The 18,552-nt window shown below is 33.5% G+C and overlaps 1 protein-coding gene across 1 annotated transcript; it reads right to left on the bottom strand.

Moving 5' to 3' along the window:
• Nucleotides 1–7,656: 7,656 nt before the first annotated feature.
• On the bottom strand, nucleotides 7,657–8,522 carry LOC107904638 (ethylene-response factor C3). The gene has a single exon (XM_016831079.2). It carries the CDS (start codon nucleotides 8,466–8,468, stop codon nucleotides 7,785–7,787), a length of 684 nt encoding a protein of 227 aa, XP_016686568.1. The 5' UTR covers nucleotides 8,469–8,522; the 3' UTR covers nucleotides 7,657–7,784.
• Nucleotides 8,523–18,552: the final 10,030 nt, after the last annotated feature.

Here is an 18,552-nt window from a genome sequence, read left to right on the forward strand (position 1 = left end):
TACTGTGACTGTTCCAAATTCGTTTCGAAAAGGTACTTCGTACCTGACTATGACTGTTACTGTTACTGTTATTGTTACCCTACGGTGTATTCCAGTTTCGGCCAATGAAACACTGTATATTATCCCTGGTGTGTAGTTTGGATCCTGTATTCGTTTAGGTCCCAGTTATGTTAATGGGGGTAGATGAAAGTACTGAAGACTGTTTACTATTGATTATGTGACTGTGACTGGTAAACAAGGTTGAAAGATATCGAGTAATAAGAAATATATAAATATATATATGAATTGCTTAACTACATGAAAGAGTTATGAAATGAATGTATAAGGCTTTAGGTTACAATATAAATACATGGTTTATTATTGTTTTAAGTATTAGTTTATAGAAATACCACTGAGTGTATACTCAACGTACGATATGTTTCCTTGCGCAGGACTAGGTACGAAAGAAAGCTAAGGACTTAGCATCCAAGCCAATCCCAAACTCAAAGTGGTGAATACTTTTCTTTTGGTAAAATGGCATGTATCTAGGTTGTTAAGGTGTTATTTTGTACATGATAGTGGATAACCATGAAAGTTGTTGAAGCATGGCATGAAATATGCATATTTTGGAAGTTAAACTTACATGAGTTTGACTAGTATGAAATGTAGTATAATTTTGATATGAATTGTGGTACATAATTCTTAAGAGGTATTGAAGTGAATGAATGAATATTTGCTAAGTTTGAATGGCATAATGAATGATATTTGATTTAAGAACTATTAGTAAATGTTTGGGTGTGAATTAGTTGTGTTTAGCATGTGAAAATAGCTTAAAAATGGTCAAAAATCATGTTTTCACATGGCCAAGACACATGGGCGTGTGGCTCTCTGTTTATGTCACACGGGTTGTTCCCACGGCCGTGTGTGCAAGTTAGATTTACCCACGGCCTAGCGCCACGGCCACGGGAACCCTACAGTCCCAGGCCACACGGGCGTGTGCCCCTATCTTTAAGGAAAAAGTTCCAAAGTTGCCAGTTTAGTCCCGAACCACTTCTAAAACATGTATTGGGCCCCGTAGGCCCATATTAGGGACTTTATGATGAAATTTGAAAAGAATTAATCTAGAATGTAAAATTTATGGTTCGATTTTGTATAAATGCTAATTTATATGTTCAGTAATGCCTCGTAACCCTATTCTGGTGACGATTTGGGGTTCAAAGGTGTTACACACACGGTTTGAAACACGGGCTGTCACAAGACCATGTGACACACATGGTGTAATTGGCCAAATTTCAGTTATGTTAGAAATAGTGGTTCGAGACCACCAAATTCGAAAAATGAACTCGTAAATTATATTATTCAATATTTATGAGCCAAATGTAGCTTTTAAAAGATTTTTGAAATAGTAAATTGTGTTTTATAAAGATTTATTTGGTTAAGAAATTGAGAAAAAAAGTATTGAGATCTCGGTGTTATAAACCGAGCCATAAATATTTTTATAAATATTTACGGAGTGTCAATAAGGTAGTTTTAAAATTTCGTTAGAAAATTTTGACGTTTGGGTGATTAATTAAATAAAAAAGACTAAATTGAAAAAGGTGTAAAAGTTGCTAGAAGGATTAAATAGCTCAATTGTCAAATGAGGAAGGACCTAAAGTGAAATAATTCCAAAGGAGATATTTTGGGTAGCAATAGCTGAGAAAAATCAGGAAATGGGTGAAATAAGGGCAAAATTAGAAAATTGCCAAAATTAGCTAAATAAAAATGGGACCAAATTGGAATATCTAGAATTCTTTTCATTTTCTCTTCATTTTCATCAGCTGAAAAATAGCCATGGAATAGGGTTCAAGCTGGTTTTCATACTCTAGCTTCATGTAAGTTTAATTCTTGCTTTCTCCTTGAAATTTCTAAAATTTTGGACTTTTACAATTGAGTCCAATTTACTATGTCATTAGTTTTTGATTCCATGGCTAATTTTTAAAGTTGCTATGGATGAGTGCTTCAAGCATATGATGAATAAATATAGAATTGAAGCTTTAATTTTGATATATGATGATTTTATCAAGTAAAATTGATGGAAATTGATTTTAGGACCTAATTATGAAAGAGTTTGAAATTAAGGTCTAGTGCTAAAGTTCTGATTTTCAGGGGTTATGAAGTAGTTTAAAATGATAGACTAAAGTATTAATTGAGAAAAATTAGCTCAATTGAGGGGTTAATTGAGCAAAGATTGAATTGTATGAATTGTGAAATTTGGGGTAAAATGGAAATCAACGTTTTGCATTAAAATTGTTTTGGACAGCAGCAGTAGTCTAACTTTGAAAAATCACCAAAAATTGTAAAAATCAAATGAGAGAATGAATAAAGTATGAAATTAAATCTTATTTAGTCAAGTTTCTTATAGAAGAAATGATGTAAGCAATGGAGTTGTAAGTCATGAGATATAATAAATTTTGCGAGACAAGGTCAGAATGATTTTGGATTCCCCTGTTCTAATTTTGGAAAATTATAAAAAATTGAAAAAAATAGTTAGGGGCTTAAATTTATTTTTTGAATCCTGAATGAGTATATTTTCAATAGAAACAAACAGGAACATTATTCGAATCCCGAACGAGGAGGTAATTAATTTTTAGTGAAGAAGGGTCAGAACTGTTAGACAGCAGAACAGGGGTGACTTTAAAGAATAAACTGAACTTATTGGCTAAACTAAAAATTCTAAAAATTTTATGATAAGAAGATATGTAAGTCTAGTTTCAGGGAAAATTAGAGGATCTTAATTTGGAGCTCCATAACGCAAGTTAAAAATAATTTAGTGGCTATAATACGGATGGACAGCTTTGGAATATAAATATAAGTAAATAGTGAAATTATAGATAATGTTACTTATAAGCGTATTATATACATTAAGGATGTGGAATGGAGACGAGGAGGAGGAAAATCTGTGAGTGATTTATGCATAAATTGATCACATGTTCGATTATATTTGGCATGTTAAACTTTGTTAAAATGAAAAATGTTATAAATTCATGTTTGAATTAAATGTTATATATGTTAAAGATTAATTTGAATATTTGATATTGCCTAATAAATGAATATCCGATATTGCTTAGTAAATGTCAAGCCAAATATAAAAAAAATGTTATAAGTGGAACATGTGTGAAAGAATGTGGTAAGTATTTTCATGGTTATTATTGAGCTCATTCACATGAAACTGTCATTTGAAATTGTGATAGACAAGAAGAAATAGTGAATGGCATGCTTATGTATGGTTATATGTATTTATCTGAAACACAAGAAAATGATGGTTATATATTTGATATACAGAGACATGAGACTATGATATATGAACATGGAATATATTTTATAAATATGTTCGTTCATAATTATAGAATTATGCAACTCAAGTCAACAATTTGTATAAAGATAGTATTTCAAATGATTTGATGAGTAAAGCTCCAATATGAGATAGTCTGAAATCAAGACAAATTGTTATGAAAGCATATTTAAAATACATAGGTATGATTGTTATAAGTTATGTGAATAAATGATGTGTAAAAGTATATGCATATGAGAAATTTAATGAAAGTTGAGCCCATACATGTTTCTTGATATTTATATGAATTATATGACTAACAATGTGATAAGAATAGGTATTAGGGCTAATGATGAATTTGAATAATTATGCTTTGCATAATTATGTTGAATATAGAGAAGCGATAAGTTAATTACCATGTTATACGAATTTATTAAATATTACATGTTTACTTTGTTTTAATTTTTTCCCTAATTAATAATGATTCGATAAGCTCCGGTAATGCTTCGTACCCTATTCCGATGATGGATACGAGTAGTGGGTGTTACACATGGCCTAGATAAATGACCGTGTGTCATTTTTTATTCTAGGTGTAGGGTTCACACGGTCTAGTACATGGTTTGAGACAAGGCTGTGTGTACCAAGTCAGTGAGTTACACAGTCTGGCACATGACCTGCGACATAGCCGTGTGGCCCTATTTCAAATTTACACATGGGCAGACATACGGACTGGGAAATGACCGTGTGGCCCTACTTCAAATGTCAACACAGTCTGGGCTATGTCACACAATTGTGTGACCCATGTTTCCAAAATTTTTAACTTTTTTTTTCAAATTTTCTGATTTGTTTTAAATTAGTGTCGAACTATTTCTAGGGCCTCGAAGGCTTGATTTAAGGCCCAAATGAGTATGATTGCTAGGTTTCTAATGAGTTTTTTGGTAATTAATAGTAAACGGCATTATTGATCTATTTTGAAGTTAATTGTTTTGATTTGTTCGGTAATGCTCCTTAACTCTAATTTGGCAACGGAGACGGGTTAGGGTTGGTACAAATTACTTGAACTAATTAAAATGCATCTTGTTGTCTACTAACATATATATATTTAAAATATGTATATTTGCTAGTTTAGTCATTTGGTTAATTGCTATTGAGGTCATCAAGCCTTAAGCTAATTAAAATCTATAGCGATTAGACTTTTACAATTTAGTCCCTGAGTCATAATTACTCACAATTTTAGTTAATTCACTTAACCAAATTTCAATTGGTCAATACTTTAACTTTGTAAATATCTTTAATATATACAGACTCGGTTTACGAAAACGGGGTCTCGAAACCTTTTTTTTTGACACCACTAGAAGCTAGGTCATTACAACAACAACCAACTCCAAGTTTGAAATTAAAATATGCACAAAGTGAATGTATAAAAAAAATGAAACACTGCAACTGTTTAGAAAGAGCAACAACCAACAACCAATTTAGTAGCATATTTGTTGATATCATCTTTTCTTTGTACTAGTTCATAATCTTGTTGTTTTTTCAAACAAGTCTCCTTTAAGAGATATAACCATGCTCGACTATACACTCTCTTTATCAATATGCTTATGTCACGGGGCTAGAACTTTAGTCTCACAATCCGTGCGACCTTAGGTGATTCCTTCGATTCGAATATGCCTAAGTCAACCTAACTCCCACAAAGTGAGGATTCTTGTAGAATTCCTCTAAGACACTAATTTATATAGCGGAAGCAACTTTAGCCAAAAAAAGGCTCAAAGAATAGAATAGCCATAGAAAATATTGCACGAAAGGTGTTTCAGTAAATGCTCTCAATTGTATTCTTTCTCAAAGAATACAAAAACAATGGATCCTTTACAATTAAGGGGGAGGCTCTCTATTTATAGTTGAGCTCCCCCAAAACTGAAGGTATAGATCGAATTACATTGACAGACGAGATGAAGCCTATCCCTACAATTAAATGATTTAGAGGATTTACATAATCAAATCATATCTAATCTTAAAAGATATTATTCTACGTAATCTTTTAAGATTAGTTTCCTTATTTACCAAGGTATTCTAACTTTCCATATATGTATCATTTGGCCACCCAAGCTTCAAATGGACAAGCTTCTCCAATAGTTCTTTGAATTGGGTCAGCTTTTGTGGGTCAAATGATCCCCATGTAACTGATAGACCTCCACATCATGCATTTTGTGATATAGTCATGGGCTTTGAACTGCGGCCCATGACATTTGTTCATCACATTGTCCATCAAGCATAAACACATTCTCCAAATTAATTTCAAAGGATATAGAGCATGACAAATAAATTGAACATAAAAAATTTAGTATCCAACAAAAACAAGAAGTTGTATAAAGAGATGATCAAATAAACAACAAATCAACATCTACTATTCACTACACCATGTCAACTCCTTTGACAAAACATAAACCAACAACTAGTAATATTACCTATATCAGTTCGATACAATTGTAGCCACTTTTCCTTAGCCCTACAACATCGACTATGAGAGACTCCTCATCTGAATTTTCCATTAGACTGGACTCAACACTAGGCTTCCTTTTTGCTACTTTCTTCACGCTCACCACATTCATCAAATTATTTTCATAAATTTACCACATCATGCAACACATAATTTTCAATATGGTATGCCTCCAAGATCTACTCTCAAGCCATTAAATGTAGCACCACATTTTTTGCCCAAGCCTACAAAACGTCGATCAACTTCATTAACGCAAACCAAACACTGGATTGTCTTCAAATAGCTCTTGAAGCCTACTCTGATACTAATTGAAAAATAATTAGTTTGTAGATATGATAAATCAACTTTGTTTAACGTTTATTGTAACAAGAATTAGAATGAAAACAATTAGTGAAAAAAATAAGAGCAGAAAAGAATCGACACAAATGATCTCTGTTAATGCAGTTAAGATTCTCCAATCTAACATCTATTGAGCTCAAAGAATGATTTTATTCACCAATTTTCTAGATCACCTATTGGCTTAAGCCCAATCTACCCTTACACAAAGAAGTAATTGTAACTCCAATTCCAACCCCAATTGTACAAATCACTCCTCCAAATACCTCACTTTACATAATTTCTCTCCATAACAAATCCCTATGCAAGAGTATGTCAGAGACACCCCACATGGCTGAAGATGAATATTGATCAACAGTCTATTTATAAGCTTTCCAACATGATCAACAACCAGTGTTTTGATAGGCTTGAAACACTCATTTAAAGGTTGATTTTATCCATTAATTATCTTCAGTATTTATCTCATAATAGCCTTCATAAACAAGTTCCCCAACAACTTGAAATACCCCTTAAATAAATCTAACATAGGATTTTATCCATTAATTATCTTCAGTATTTATCTCATAATAGCCTTCATAAACAAGTTCCCCAACAACTTGAAATACCCCTTAAATAAATCTAACATAGATTTTTAAAAAATAGCACTTGAAATACCCCTTAAATAAATCTAACATAGATTTTTAAAAAATAGCACTTCAATCATAGATTTTTAAAAAATAGCACTTCAATCACTAAGAGATAGAATTCTTTCATGATTATCAAAACACCTCAAGGTATTCGATTGTACTTAATATCCAAGTCAATTCATGTTTTTGTTTTATCAAATATGTCATATTGAAACGAACCAAAATCAGCTTAAACAAAACCTGAACAAGACCCAAAACGATGACCTAAGTAGATAAATAGGTTCATTATAACAAAACATGCAACGAGCAGGTCAAAAACTCTAACAAAAATGATGTTAGCTATTTGTAAAAATAAAAATAAAATTTTAATATATAAAATCAAAATTAATATATAATATTACGGGTCAAAGATTTATCAATAAATTTTGTAGATTTACTTGCATTTAATAAATTTTCGGGTCACCGGTGATGAATTTCAACATCGACACTACTCTTGACTTTTCTATTGTAATTGTTATAATTTCATTAAAAACAAAAAATCAGTTATACCATAATAAATGTGACATCATTTTTCCTTAATTAAGTTTTGAATCCTTTCAAGTTTGAACATTAGAGTGAATCCTTTCAGCATTGGCAGCACCACCCCCACGCCGTCCTTTTGAAAGACGTAAAGCTACTAAAGTGAGAAAACCATATAAATGCTTATCATTATAGCGGTTGAATATTTCAAAAAATAATGCTTTTTAATTACAATGATAATTTATTAAATTTTAATTTAATTGGTTTAGTACGTTTAAATTCATTATTCCTCTTCACATAAATATATAAAAAAAAAGAAAGTAAAATTCAATTAGTTTGCTATTGATAACGTTGACTGAAATTATGCATATAGCACACAACTTTGATTCTAAATATCACCTAGAGATTTACAAATTCAAACACACAATATCCCCCAAAAGGAAATGTTCCTTTCTTCTTCACCATCCCAACTGAAATCTGAAAAAATAAAATATTGGTGGATAAACTCAATTATTCACCAATAAGGAGTTGCAGTCTCAGATAAACAGAGAAGTTCCTCCAAATAATCTGTTCCTAAATTTTCCAACACCAGTCTATTTTCCTTCTCATCTTTCTTCATCATCTTCTTTTTGCCCGATCGTCTGGTTTTCATGGAGTACTTCTTTTTCATAGTCAAAACAGGCGAGCAGCCTTCTTCAAACCCATAGTTCATTTCTTGAAGTGATTCGTAGACTTTATCCATCGGGAAATTGAGTATGGCCATTGGACCTCGCATTGCCAACGCAGCTTGATCGTAGGCTAAAGCTGCAGACTCTTCTGTATCAAAGGTTCCAAGCCAAACTCTAACACCATTCCTCGTTGAGTCCCTTATCTCAGCTGCATATTTCCCCCATGGCCTCTTCCTAACTCCTCTGTAAGAAATCTCCTTTACCGTCTCCTCTTCGACAGGCTCGGAGTTGACTTCATCATCATCTCTGAAACTAGTGAGAGATGTGGTGTCAAAGGAGTGTGCTTCTGGGGCTTGATTCAAGACTCCCAAAAGAAGCATTTCTTGAGAATCATTTTCATTGAAAGGAAGAGCCTGGTTTCGCGCATAGCTGAATGAAGAGTGTGGTGAGAAATTTTCTTGAGAAATGTGGGAAGAAGATGATTCAGAGGAGAAATGGAGATTTGGGTATTGAAAAAAAGAAGAATCCATGTATGGAAATCAAAGCAGTATAATAAGTAATATCTGAACAATCTGTGTTTGGTCATAAGAAGGAACTGAAATGAAATTTGAAGGTTAAGGCTATTTATAGTGATGGAGGGAGGGGAGGGAAAGGGCTAACATCATTCAAATATGCTCAAAAGAGGGTAAAATTACATGAACAAATATTGAGTGTCAAACATATCATTATTTGGTCGTTAGTGGAAACCATCCATGGACGTTAATGCACGTGAGTCAAAGGAACTTTTGGTGGGGTGGGGTGGGGCATGGCATGGCGGCCTGGTCAACTTAAAAATTCGTTCTCACTTCATCACCTTCACGATTTCCCTTACCAGATTATATTTCATTTAATTACAACACTTAATAACAGTGATTACACCTTTACGTAGATTAGATGGATCAACATGAATTGATTCTTATATATATTTTCCTTTTTGTGTGGTGATTCATTGTTATATATATGTATATTTGGGATATGTTTAAGGTTAACCTTCTCCATTTTATGAATGATAGTAGATGAATAATTCAAACTTCTTTGTCCGTCTTCCATTGGAATTAAATTTGTGTTTGTATACATGCATAGAGGTCAATTGTTGCACTGATTGGCAGCCTTTGTTTTGGCATAGGATGTGATTTACAAGTTTAAGGTTGTGATATCCAACTCTAAAGTTAATATGTATTCTGCTATTAAAAATATAATATATTTTACTACCTCATTATCTCTTATTAATTTTGTAACATGACTTTTATCAATTTAATAATTTATATTTGAGGAATTGAGTTTTAACTCAATTAACATGTATATTGTTGCCAATGCAAGAGGATATAGGTTTGAGTGCACTGAAGCGCATTATCCTCCTATTTATGGGTTAGAGAGGGGCTATAGGTAATTTTAGATATTGTGTAAAAAAAATAGATATGATAGAATTAGCAAAATCAATACTATCATTATTCTACTCCAATAACTAAGTTGTAATTTTTTTTTAAATACAGACACCTGGTCATTATTTTTTTGTAAAATTTTTACATTTAGAAAGAATTTTTTGGTACAATAAGAAAGATAAAACCATAACTAGACTAGGCGAGGCAAGTCGTTCCAGAGTAGTCATCACGCAGCTTTTGAAGAATTTCATCCGGGGTTGCATGTAAATACACCTGTCCAGAGGTCTTAAAAATGCCATTGTTGCCAGTCTATCAGCTATTCGGTTACCCTCTCTAAATACATGTGTAACCCGAATCATCCAAGGATGTTGAAGTATATCTTTAATTGCTTGTATCACGACTGAGTAGTGATACTCAACTGACGCCACTTGAAGGTACTTTACTATGTTTTAGGTTAAAATATGCCATAAGTCCTTATAAATATATTTTTTAAAATTTTAGATTTCAGTCCATGTACTTTGATTTTAAGAAATTTAATCTCTTTACTTTACAAATTTTAAAATTCAAGCCCAACTATTGATACTATTAATTTTTTTTTTGGTTAAATTTATGTTAATTACAACATCGTTATTTTTAATTACATAGCTACCAAGCGAGTATTTTTTTTATATTTTAAAGTGTCATACGAACAAATTTAACAAAAAAATTGTGTTAACTGTTAAATCTGAATACTGAAATCTAATGAGTAGAGAGACTAGAATCCTAAAAATAAAAGGATACGGACTAAATTCTAAAACTTTGAAACGTACAGAAATTTATGACATATTTTACCTATATTTTAAAAGGAAAAGTATTTTTTTGAGAAATAGAAATTCCATTAATACTCAAAATTAGGAGTGAAGATAAAAAATTTTCTTGAGTTGACGAAATTAAGTTGTATATTGTTATGAGAGCTAAAATATAAGTTTACAACTTCAATAGTTTATATTTTTATAAAATTTAAAAGATTAAATTAAAATTTATTATTTTGAGGAGGACACTAAATTAAAATATTGTAAAAAATTAAAGATGAAAGTGAATGTTTGATTTTTAGGGGGGGGGGGTAAGACCCCTGACTTCACCCTTGCTCAAAACAGTATTATAGCCTATAAGTTAATAACGTAACAAATTAGAATAGTACAACTTATTAAACAAAAATAAAATGTAGTTGATAAAAAAAAACCAAAATGGAAATGATATTTAAAGTCCCTACTTTTCATTGTTCTAACAGTTGTATGTTATATACATTGTAAAATTTTTTGTAAAGTATAAAGATATATGAATTGCCAATGACATCATTCTCGCTAATAATCAACTCTAGTTAATTGTCAAGAGAAAATAAGAAAAGGTAATTGTGGAAAAGATTCAAATGGTAAATTTAGGTTTGTTTTCTAGTCGGTACTCTATATAACCATACCTTTTAACCTCAACTTGATGACTTTCCACTCCTTTTAAAATTTTGTTGATTAATACATATTTTTTATACTTATAATGATTGATAATGGGAAACATGTTCACCAAAAAGGATGATATAAAAAAATCACCACCAATCAGATTTCCCTTCTAGAAATATACATTTCTACTTTAATTTATACTGCTGACTTAAGGCTTTAATCTCATTTCTATGCTATTATGTTCTTGATATATTATTTTATTTTATACCCAAATTTTATTACTCTTTCTCTACTTTTAACTTCTATTTTTATCTACTTTATTTTTTTTTATTTTTTTTAGAGTTCAAAACTCGTTATTAACCAAAAGTTGTTATTGTAAATGTCCAAATTATCGGGCCCAATACTTAAATAGAAACCCAAACAAATCAAAACCCATTTCCTAACCCCAAACCTAAATAAACCTAATCCCAAAACCCAATTACAAACCAACCCAAATAACCCAGGCCCAACTAAGCCTAAAACCCTAAATGCACCAAACAAAAATTTCAAACCCTAGGTGCGCCGCACCTAGGGCCTTCTGTTCGTCTGCCACCTCCTGCCTGTTACAGCACCGCCCCACTGTCGTCCAAGTTGCGCCCCTGCAAGCATTAAATGAGAGTTGACATAAAGCAGAAATCAAAGCATGTAATGGCTATTTAAAGCCAAATCAAAAAACCATTTGTACATTCGGGATTTTGGTGAAATAATAAACAACATTAGATTTAAAAAAAACACAAGCAAAGATAGAGACTTTAGCAACATCAAAAGCAGGAAACAACTCAAGGAAGAAATCAAATTAGAAATCGAAAGGTGTTCTAAATTTCCTAAGTTTCGAATCGGTTTCTTTCTTCCCTTTTTTTGCCTTTTTTGTTTATATGGGTGTGCATATATAGATTAAAAACATAAGAAAAAATAATAAAAAAGGAAGAAAAATCACCTTTTTTTTAAACTCACGGTGGCCGACACGGCGGCGCACGACGGTCCGATGATCGGACGGTGGCCGGCCTTGCTGCCGGAAATCGCCCCCTCCCCTCTCTCCTTTTTTTTTCCTCTCAGCTGCACAAATGAAATTTTTTAAAGAAATCTGTCTTAAATAGTTTATCAAAACAACGTCGTTTAGGTCAGCCTCATTAAGGCCAAAAATGACGCCATTTTACGTGACCCGTGCGAGACCTGACCCGACACCTGAGGATCCGTGTGTTTTCGTTACAAATGGGATATTTACGCTTGTAGTCCTTCCATTTTTTGTGACTTTGCAATTAAGTTTTGATTCCTTTTAAATTCGCCCCGAATTTGTACATGGTTTTCATTTTGGTCCTAGGCGGTGCTGCGCGTTTTAGAGAAAGGGATCATTGCCCGATTTGGTCCCTCCTTTTTGTTCATGCTTTCAAATCGGTCCCTTTCCTCTTTGTTTATTTTTAAATTGGCCCCGAATTCCTTTTTTTTAAGTTCAATTTGGTCCCTAGTTTAGTTATTTAGCTCATTTATTATTAAATTAGATAATTATATTATTTTCTTTTACTACTATTTATTATATTTTACTATTATAGTTATTTTTTCTACTACTTTGTTATTATTGTACTATTATTATTATTGCCATTAAAATTATATTTCCTTTCTATACTTATTCAATTTGTTATATTATTTTCGTATTATTATCATTATTACTATTATTATATTTACTATTATTACTATTATTATTATATATTAGTGTATATCTTTTTATATATATATACTTACATATAGCATTGTTTTCTTTATTACTTTAATTTAATATTTTTATTATATTTGCTTTTTGCATTTCTATATTATTATTATTATTATTATTATTATTATTATTATATAGTAGTGTGTATTTTTATTACATACGTATGTATATATTTATATATAGTAGTATTATTTACTTCACTCTAATATTATTATTATTATCATCATTTTTGTAATTACTACTACCATTGTATTATGACTATTATTATATTTTCATCTTCTTATTACTCATCTATTATATTTCTTATCTATTTATATTTTCATTATTATACTACATCTATTATTTATTGGTATTTTGCTATTACTATTATTAGCATTAACATTTCTTATGTATTATGTTTTTTTAATACTATATTTTTAGTACCATACATGTTGTGTATATTCTTAATACTATATTGTATATATATATATATATTTTAATAACTACATTATGTATATATTTCATATATATAATTTATATATATTTTTTTAATATTATATTTTTATGTATATATTATGTATATATCTTTAATATTATTACGTATATATTTTAATACCATACATATCGTTATCATTTTATGCTATTATTATTTAAATTATCATTATAATTATCGTTTTCGTTATCATTTGCCATTTTTATTTTGCCATGTTTTATTCACTTTTATTTATTTATTAATTTACTTATGTGCTCGATCATCTCATTTTCCTCACGCATTTGTTTATGTTTACATGTTACTAATCGTGCTCTTATGTTATCCTCTTTTATAATTGCTCATCATTGTCACCCATTATTATATGTTATTATTGATACCATAATTTGCTTTTATATTTTACTATAAATCACATCATGTTCTTTTTGATACCTTAAAATAATTCTTTCATAAGAGTAATATTTCGTATTTGGTAATTCGAGACGATTGTGCCCTAACTTACTGGGTTTCGATTCTTCTTTTTACCTAAATAATGGAATATTCTTTAAAAAATCACAATACGAGTTTTGAAAAATGCTTATTCTCGGAGAAACGAGGTGTTATGCCCTAACTTATCGGATATGATATTTTGTCACCTCGAAATAAGAATTTAGTTTAAAATAAAGGTGATATTCGGTGTTTGAGAATTCGAGAAAACGTGCCCTAACTTACTGGGTTTCGATTTCTCTCGTTTACTCTAAATAATCGAATACCCTTCTAATAAATTAAAATACGTAAATTTTATATAAAAGGCAAGCTCGCTCTCGAAAATTCAAGATGTTGTGTCCTAACTTACTGGATGTGACATTTCATATTTTGAGACGAGAAGGTCTTTAACACTTAAGCTTTTTTTTATAAAGAATGATCGTATTTCAAAAGTCTTTCAAGTTTTCAATCTTCGACATTAAGGCACTAATTAATCAACTAGGTACCAATTTTGGGCGTATCGAAGGTGCTAACCCTTCCTCGTGCGTAACCAACTCCCGAACTCATTTTTTGATTTTTTGTAGACCAAAAAAATTATTATCGTTTTAGTAAATCTTAACTTTTAGTGATTAATTTAAGGTGACCTGATCATACCTCATCAAAAAGGATTGGTGGCGACTCTTCTATTCGTTTTCATTTTCAAAATCTAAGTCGATTCCCGTTTTCAAAAAAATGGTTACGACAGCTTGGCGACTCTGCTGGGGACCCAAATAAGAGAGTCAAGCCACAAGTTGATTAACTCTTGTCTTTTTATCGAAAATTAGAAATTTGGTTTTGAAATACGATTCTTTCATTACATTTCATCAGCTATTTTTTGTAGTATATGATACAATACCTGTTGCGTTGGTTCGAGTCTTTAAATAGTTTTGCATATTGCATTGCATGACCGCTGTGGTCACACCCCTTTAAGTGGGAGTGAGAAACTACTCCTTCGTGAGGTTTTCACCTCTGTGCAGGATAGTGGATCGCTTTTGGGATACATCCGTACCTATATCTTCGTGAGATTTTCATCTCCATGCAGCCATAGGGAAATGTTTTCCCCTGAATTGAACTCAGTCTGTATGAGCCTATAATGGGTGAATATCAAGGAATCTACTGGTTCAGTTACCTTTACTCTAGAACCAAACCCCATGTGGCGAGCCTTAAGAACCACACCCTAGGTAGAGCCATTCCGAAACCCTAGTGGTTACCTGAGGAAGTACTATATTTATTATTCTTTGTTTGCTTTGAACTGCGTATGAAATACTGACTTGCTTTGTTTTACTTTGATTGTATTTGTATGACATTTGCATCACAAAAGGTATTGATTCGCATTCGGTTCCTAAATAGATAGCTTATCATGGAAAATGGGTTTTTTGATAAAGTAGAAGACAACGCGGCTGTCCGGATATGGGCTGAGGTGACAGTCTTATCGAGGGGTACGTGTCAGAGTTATGGAACTTTACTCGGATCAGCGTAACACAGAATAATCTTCAAGAGATGAAAGAAATTTAGGGTCAGTAAGATGATGAGGTCAAACAACTATTCTATGTCATTACGGTGATTTACCTTATCTGCTCAATGTCAAGGTAGATGAACACCTGTTTTGAGCCCTTGCCCAAATTAGAATTCTGCTTACAGTTGCTTCACTTTCGGGAAAGTAGATTTGGTACCTACTATAGAAGAATACACGACCTTGATCCATTGCCCAAAGATTCAAGTTGACAGAATTTATTCCAGACCTGCTAACGTCCCAGCATTTTCAAAAAAACTGATGAACATCACAGGGATGAGCGAACAGTGGGTGACAACCCAGATCAAACAAAAAGGAGATTGTAAATGCATTCCTTGGAGGAACCTGAGGGATCTAATCTTAGCGCATCCCGACGTGAAGAAAAGGGTAGATGTCTTCGCCTTGAGCATTTATGGACTGGTTATCTTCCCTAAAGCTTTGGGGCATGTAGACTAGTTCCGACCTTTTTGACAGGCTTGGTAAAGGAACCACACCTGTACCCACAATCTTGGCTGAAACTTTTAGATCATTGAATGCTTGTAGAAGAGCGGGTGAAGGGAGATTTATTGGATGTGCGCAGCTTTTGCTATCTTGGTTCTACAGCCATTTTTGGAAAGTGGAAAAGGTCTCGTATCGTATCTTCTCTGAAAATTACTCTCCACTGAAAGAGTTAGTGGCTACAACGAGGCGAGATGATGTTACAGATGAAAATTGGATGACGGTTCTCCAAAATTTGCAAGAAGAAGACGTTGAATGGAGAGCCCCGTGGATGGTTCCTGATGAAATATTATACCGATGCGAAGATTTCGATTGGGTTCCCTTGTTAGGAGTATGGGGAGCCATCGGATATGCTCCTCTGCTTGCATTAAGACAGTACAGATCCAGACAGTTTACACCACCAACATATGGGTTAGCCTAGTGCGAGTCCGTGTTCACAGGGATTAATTACAAAAAGAAAGTTCGCGAGATATCAAATGCCTGGAACCAGACTCGTAGAATGAAAAAGTTTGCTGCCAATCCCATGACTACTCCTAAGTACGACCGATGGTGGAATAAGAGGATTAATGAAAACATCCCTACATCAGATCAATGGAATCTTCAGTTGATAGAAGAACACTTGAAAGTAATCACATCTGAGCTAGAAATCATCAGGCAAGATTTTGGGAGGAAGAGTCTAGAGCTAGAAAAAAGGATCGAGCAGTTGGAAGAAGAAAAGATGCAGCTAGGGTTAGATGTCGATGTCTAGAAATTAGAAAAGAAGCTGTGTAGATCAATGAGAACCGCTAGGTTAGGAAAAACATCCGAACAGTGGCGACATGAAGTTAAAGAAGAACAAAGCAAAGCCAACCAGTGGGAAGAAAAATTTCGCGATGATCAAGCTCGAGAAGGTACTCTGAAAAGAAGTTTGGTGGAAAGCTAGAACGAGAAAGAAGGGTTAAAGATTCGAGTATCAGAGTTAGAGAGGTCCTTGTATCAGTATCATTCGCGTAACTCCATAGTCGAGTTGAAAGCTAGTCAGAACAGAATCGAAGAATTAAAGGAGAATATAGAAGAACTCAAAACGGCACTGCAAAATCGTGAACTCCAGATTGAACTCCTCGAGGTAAATAACGAGCGATGGAAGGAGCAACTTTATCAATCTCAAGACTAAGTCAGGAGAAGGGACTACGCCATGGGCGAAGCTTTGACTCAAGTACGAGAAGTGGCTGATCACTTGCAAACGTTAGCAGTACAAGCTGATGTGCTGAGTTTAAAATACGAGTCGGAATCGGACCGAGGTCGAGAGCTAGCTTGGCTTCTTAGGCAGGTCAAGGCCTTAAGTATTAGGGCCAAGCCTTATATGTAATCTATTTTATGTAAAGAAACTTGTTTTCTAGAAAAGTTACTCTAATGAAATCGAATTGGAATCAACGCTTTTTTGCATTCATCGCATTCATTGCATTCATGCATCAGCATTGCATCATAAGCACTAAAACTCACAAAAAACCCTAAAAATCATGGCAGTTACCCTAGAACATCGTTACAGTACAAGAGGAAAAACAAGAGCAATGGACCAAAGGTTAGAGAGATTGGAACAAATACAAAAAGAGATGCAGGATCAATTACAAACACGTATGCAAGAACAGCTTGCCAAAATCCAATAAGATATGAGGGACCAGATGTTGGAGTCCCAGAAAAGCATGATAGACCAATTAACTCGTCTATTGGCTGGCGGATTAGAAAAAGGGAAAAGCCCTTTGATCAATGCGGAAGATGACAATGAAGATCCTACCTACCCTCCGGGTTTTACCCCAGCGGATGTTCAGACAGAACCTGACATGTACCCAAGAAGACCATCGGTCGCAATTAGGCCCCAACCATTTCAGGCCGGTGTCTCGGCACCGATGAATTATCAGGCTGGCTCGGGCTCCAATCCGGGGGATAACCCAACCAACCCTGTGGTCCTCAATCTCGATGAAGTAACAGAAACAGAAAAGACAAGGATAGAACTCCCGAGAGAGCTTGAAGAAAGGTGTAGATAGTTAGAAGAAAAATTTAAAGAAATGGAAAGCACCGACTATCGTGGTGGAATCGATGCTAAGGAATTAAGTTTGGTTTCGGACTTGGTACTCCCTCCCAAGTTCAAAGCTCCAGAATTTGACAAGTACAACTAGACTAGTTGTCCCGAAGCTCACATCACTATGTTCTGCAGACGAATGGCAGGCCATGTCAATAATGACCAACTATTAATTCACTACTTCCAATAAAGTCTGGTTAGGGCCGTTTCTAGATGGTACAACCAACTGAATCACGCCCAGATCGGTTCATGGAAAGATCTAGCACAAGCGTTCATGAAGTAGTACGGTCATATGGCAGACATAGCCACAGATAGAATCACTTTACAGAATATTGAGAAAAAGCCTACAGATAGAATCACTTTACAGAATATTGAGAAAAAGCATAATGAGAGCTTTAGGCAGTATGCCCAGCGATGGAGAGAGGTGGCCACACAAGTACAACGCCCTCTGTTGGAAAAGGAAACCACTATGCTCTTCATGAATACCCTAAAGGTACCTTTTATTAACCACATGCTGGGTAGCGCAACCAAGAGTTTTTCAAACATAGTAATGTCTAGAGAAATGATAGAAAATGCGATAAGATGTGGGAAAATAGAGGCTAGGGAAAACACCAAGAGGTCAGCGTCGAGGAAGAAAGAGCACGAAGTGAATAATGTGAGTTCATATTCGAAATCAATCATCGTAAGCCAACCAAGGTCGACAACTACTGGACAGCAGGGCTCACCCAAACAAGAGCCCAACACAAAACAAAATAGGGAGAAACTCCAATTTACGCCCATTCTAATGACGTATAAGGAGTTATACCAAAGTTTATTTGATGCACATGTCGTGTTTTCCTTTTATCTAAAGCCAATGCAACCTCCATACCCCAAATGGTATAACGCAAATGCCCAATGCGAATACTATGCGGGAGCCACGAGACACTCGATAGAAAACTGTACCGCTTTTAAGAAATTGGTTGAAAGACTC

The sequence above is a fragment of the Gossypium hirsutum genome, chromosome A11, assembly GCF_007990345.1.
Source record: "Gossypium hirsutum isolate 1008001.06 chromosome A11, Gossypium_hirsutum_v2.1, whole genome shotgun sequence".
Classification (NCBI taxonomy): domain Eukaryota; kingdom Viridiplantae; phylum Streptophyta; class Magnoliopsida; order Malvales; family Malvaceae; genus Gossypium; species Gossypium hirsutum.

Coding starts and splice junctions, on each gene's coding strand:
- LOC107904638 (XM_016831079.2), bottom strand. CDS start 8,468: ATGGATTCTTCTTTTTTTCAATACCCAAATCTCCATTTCTCCTCTGAA.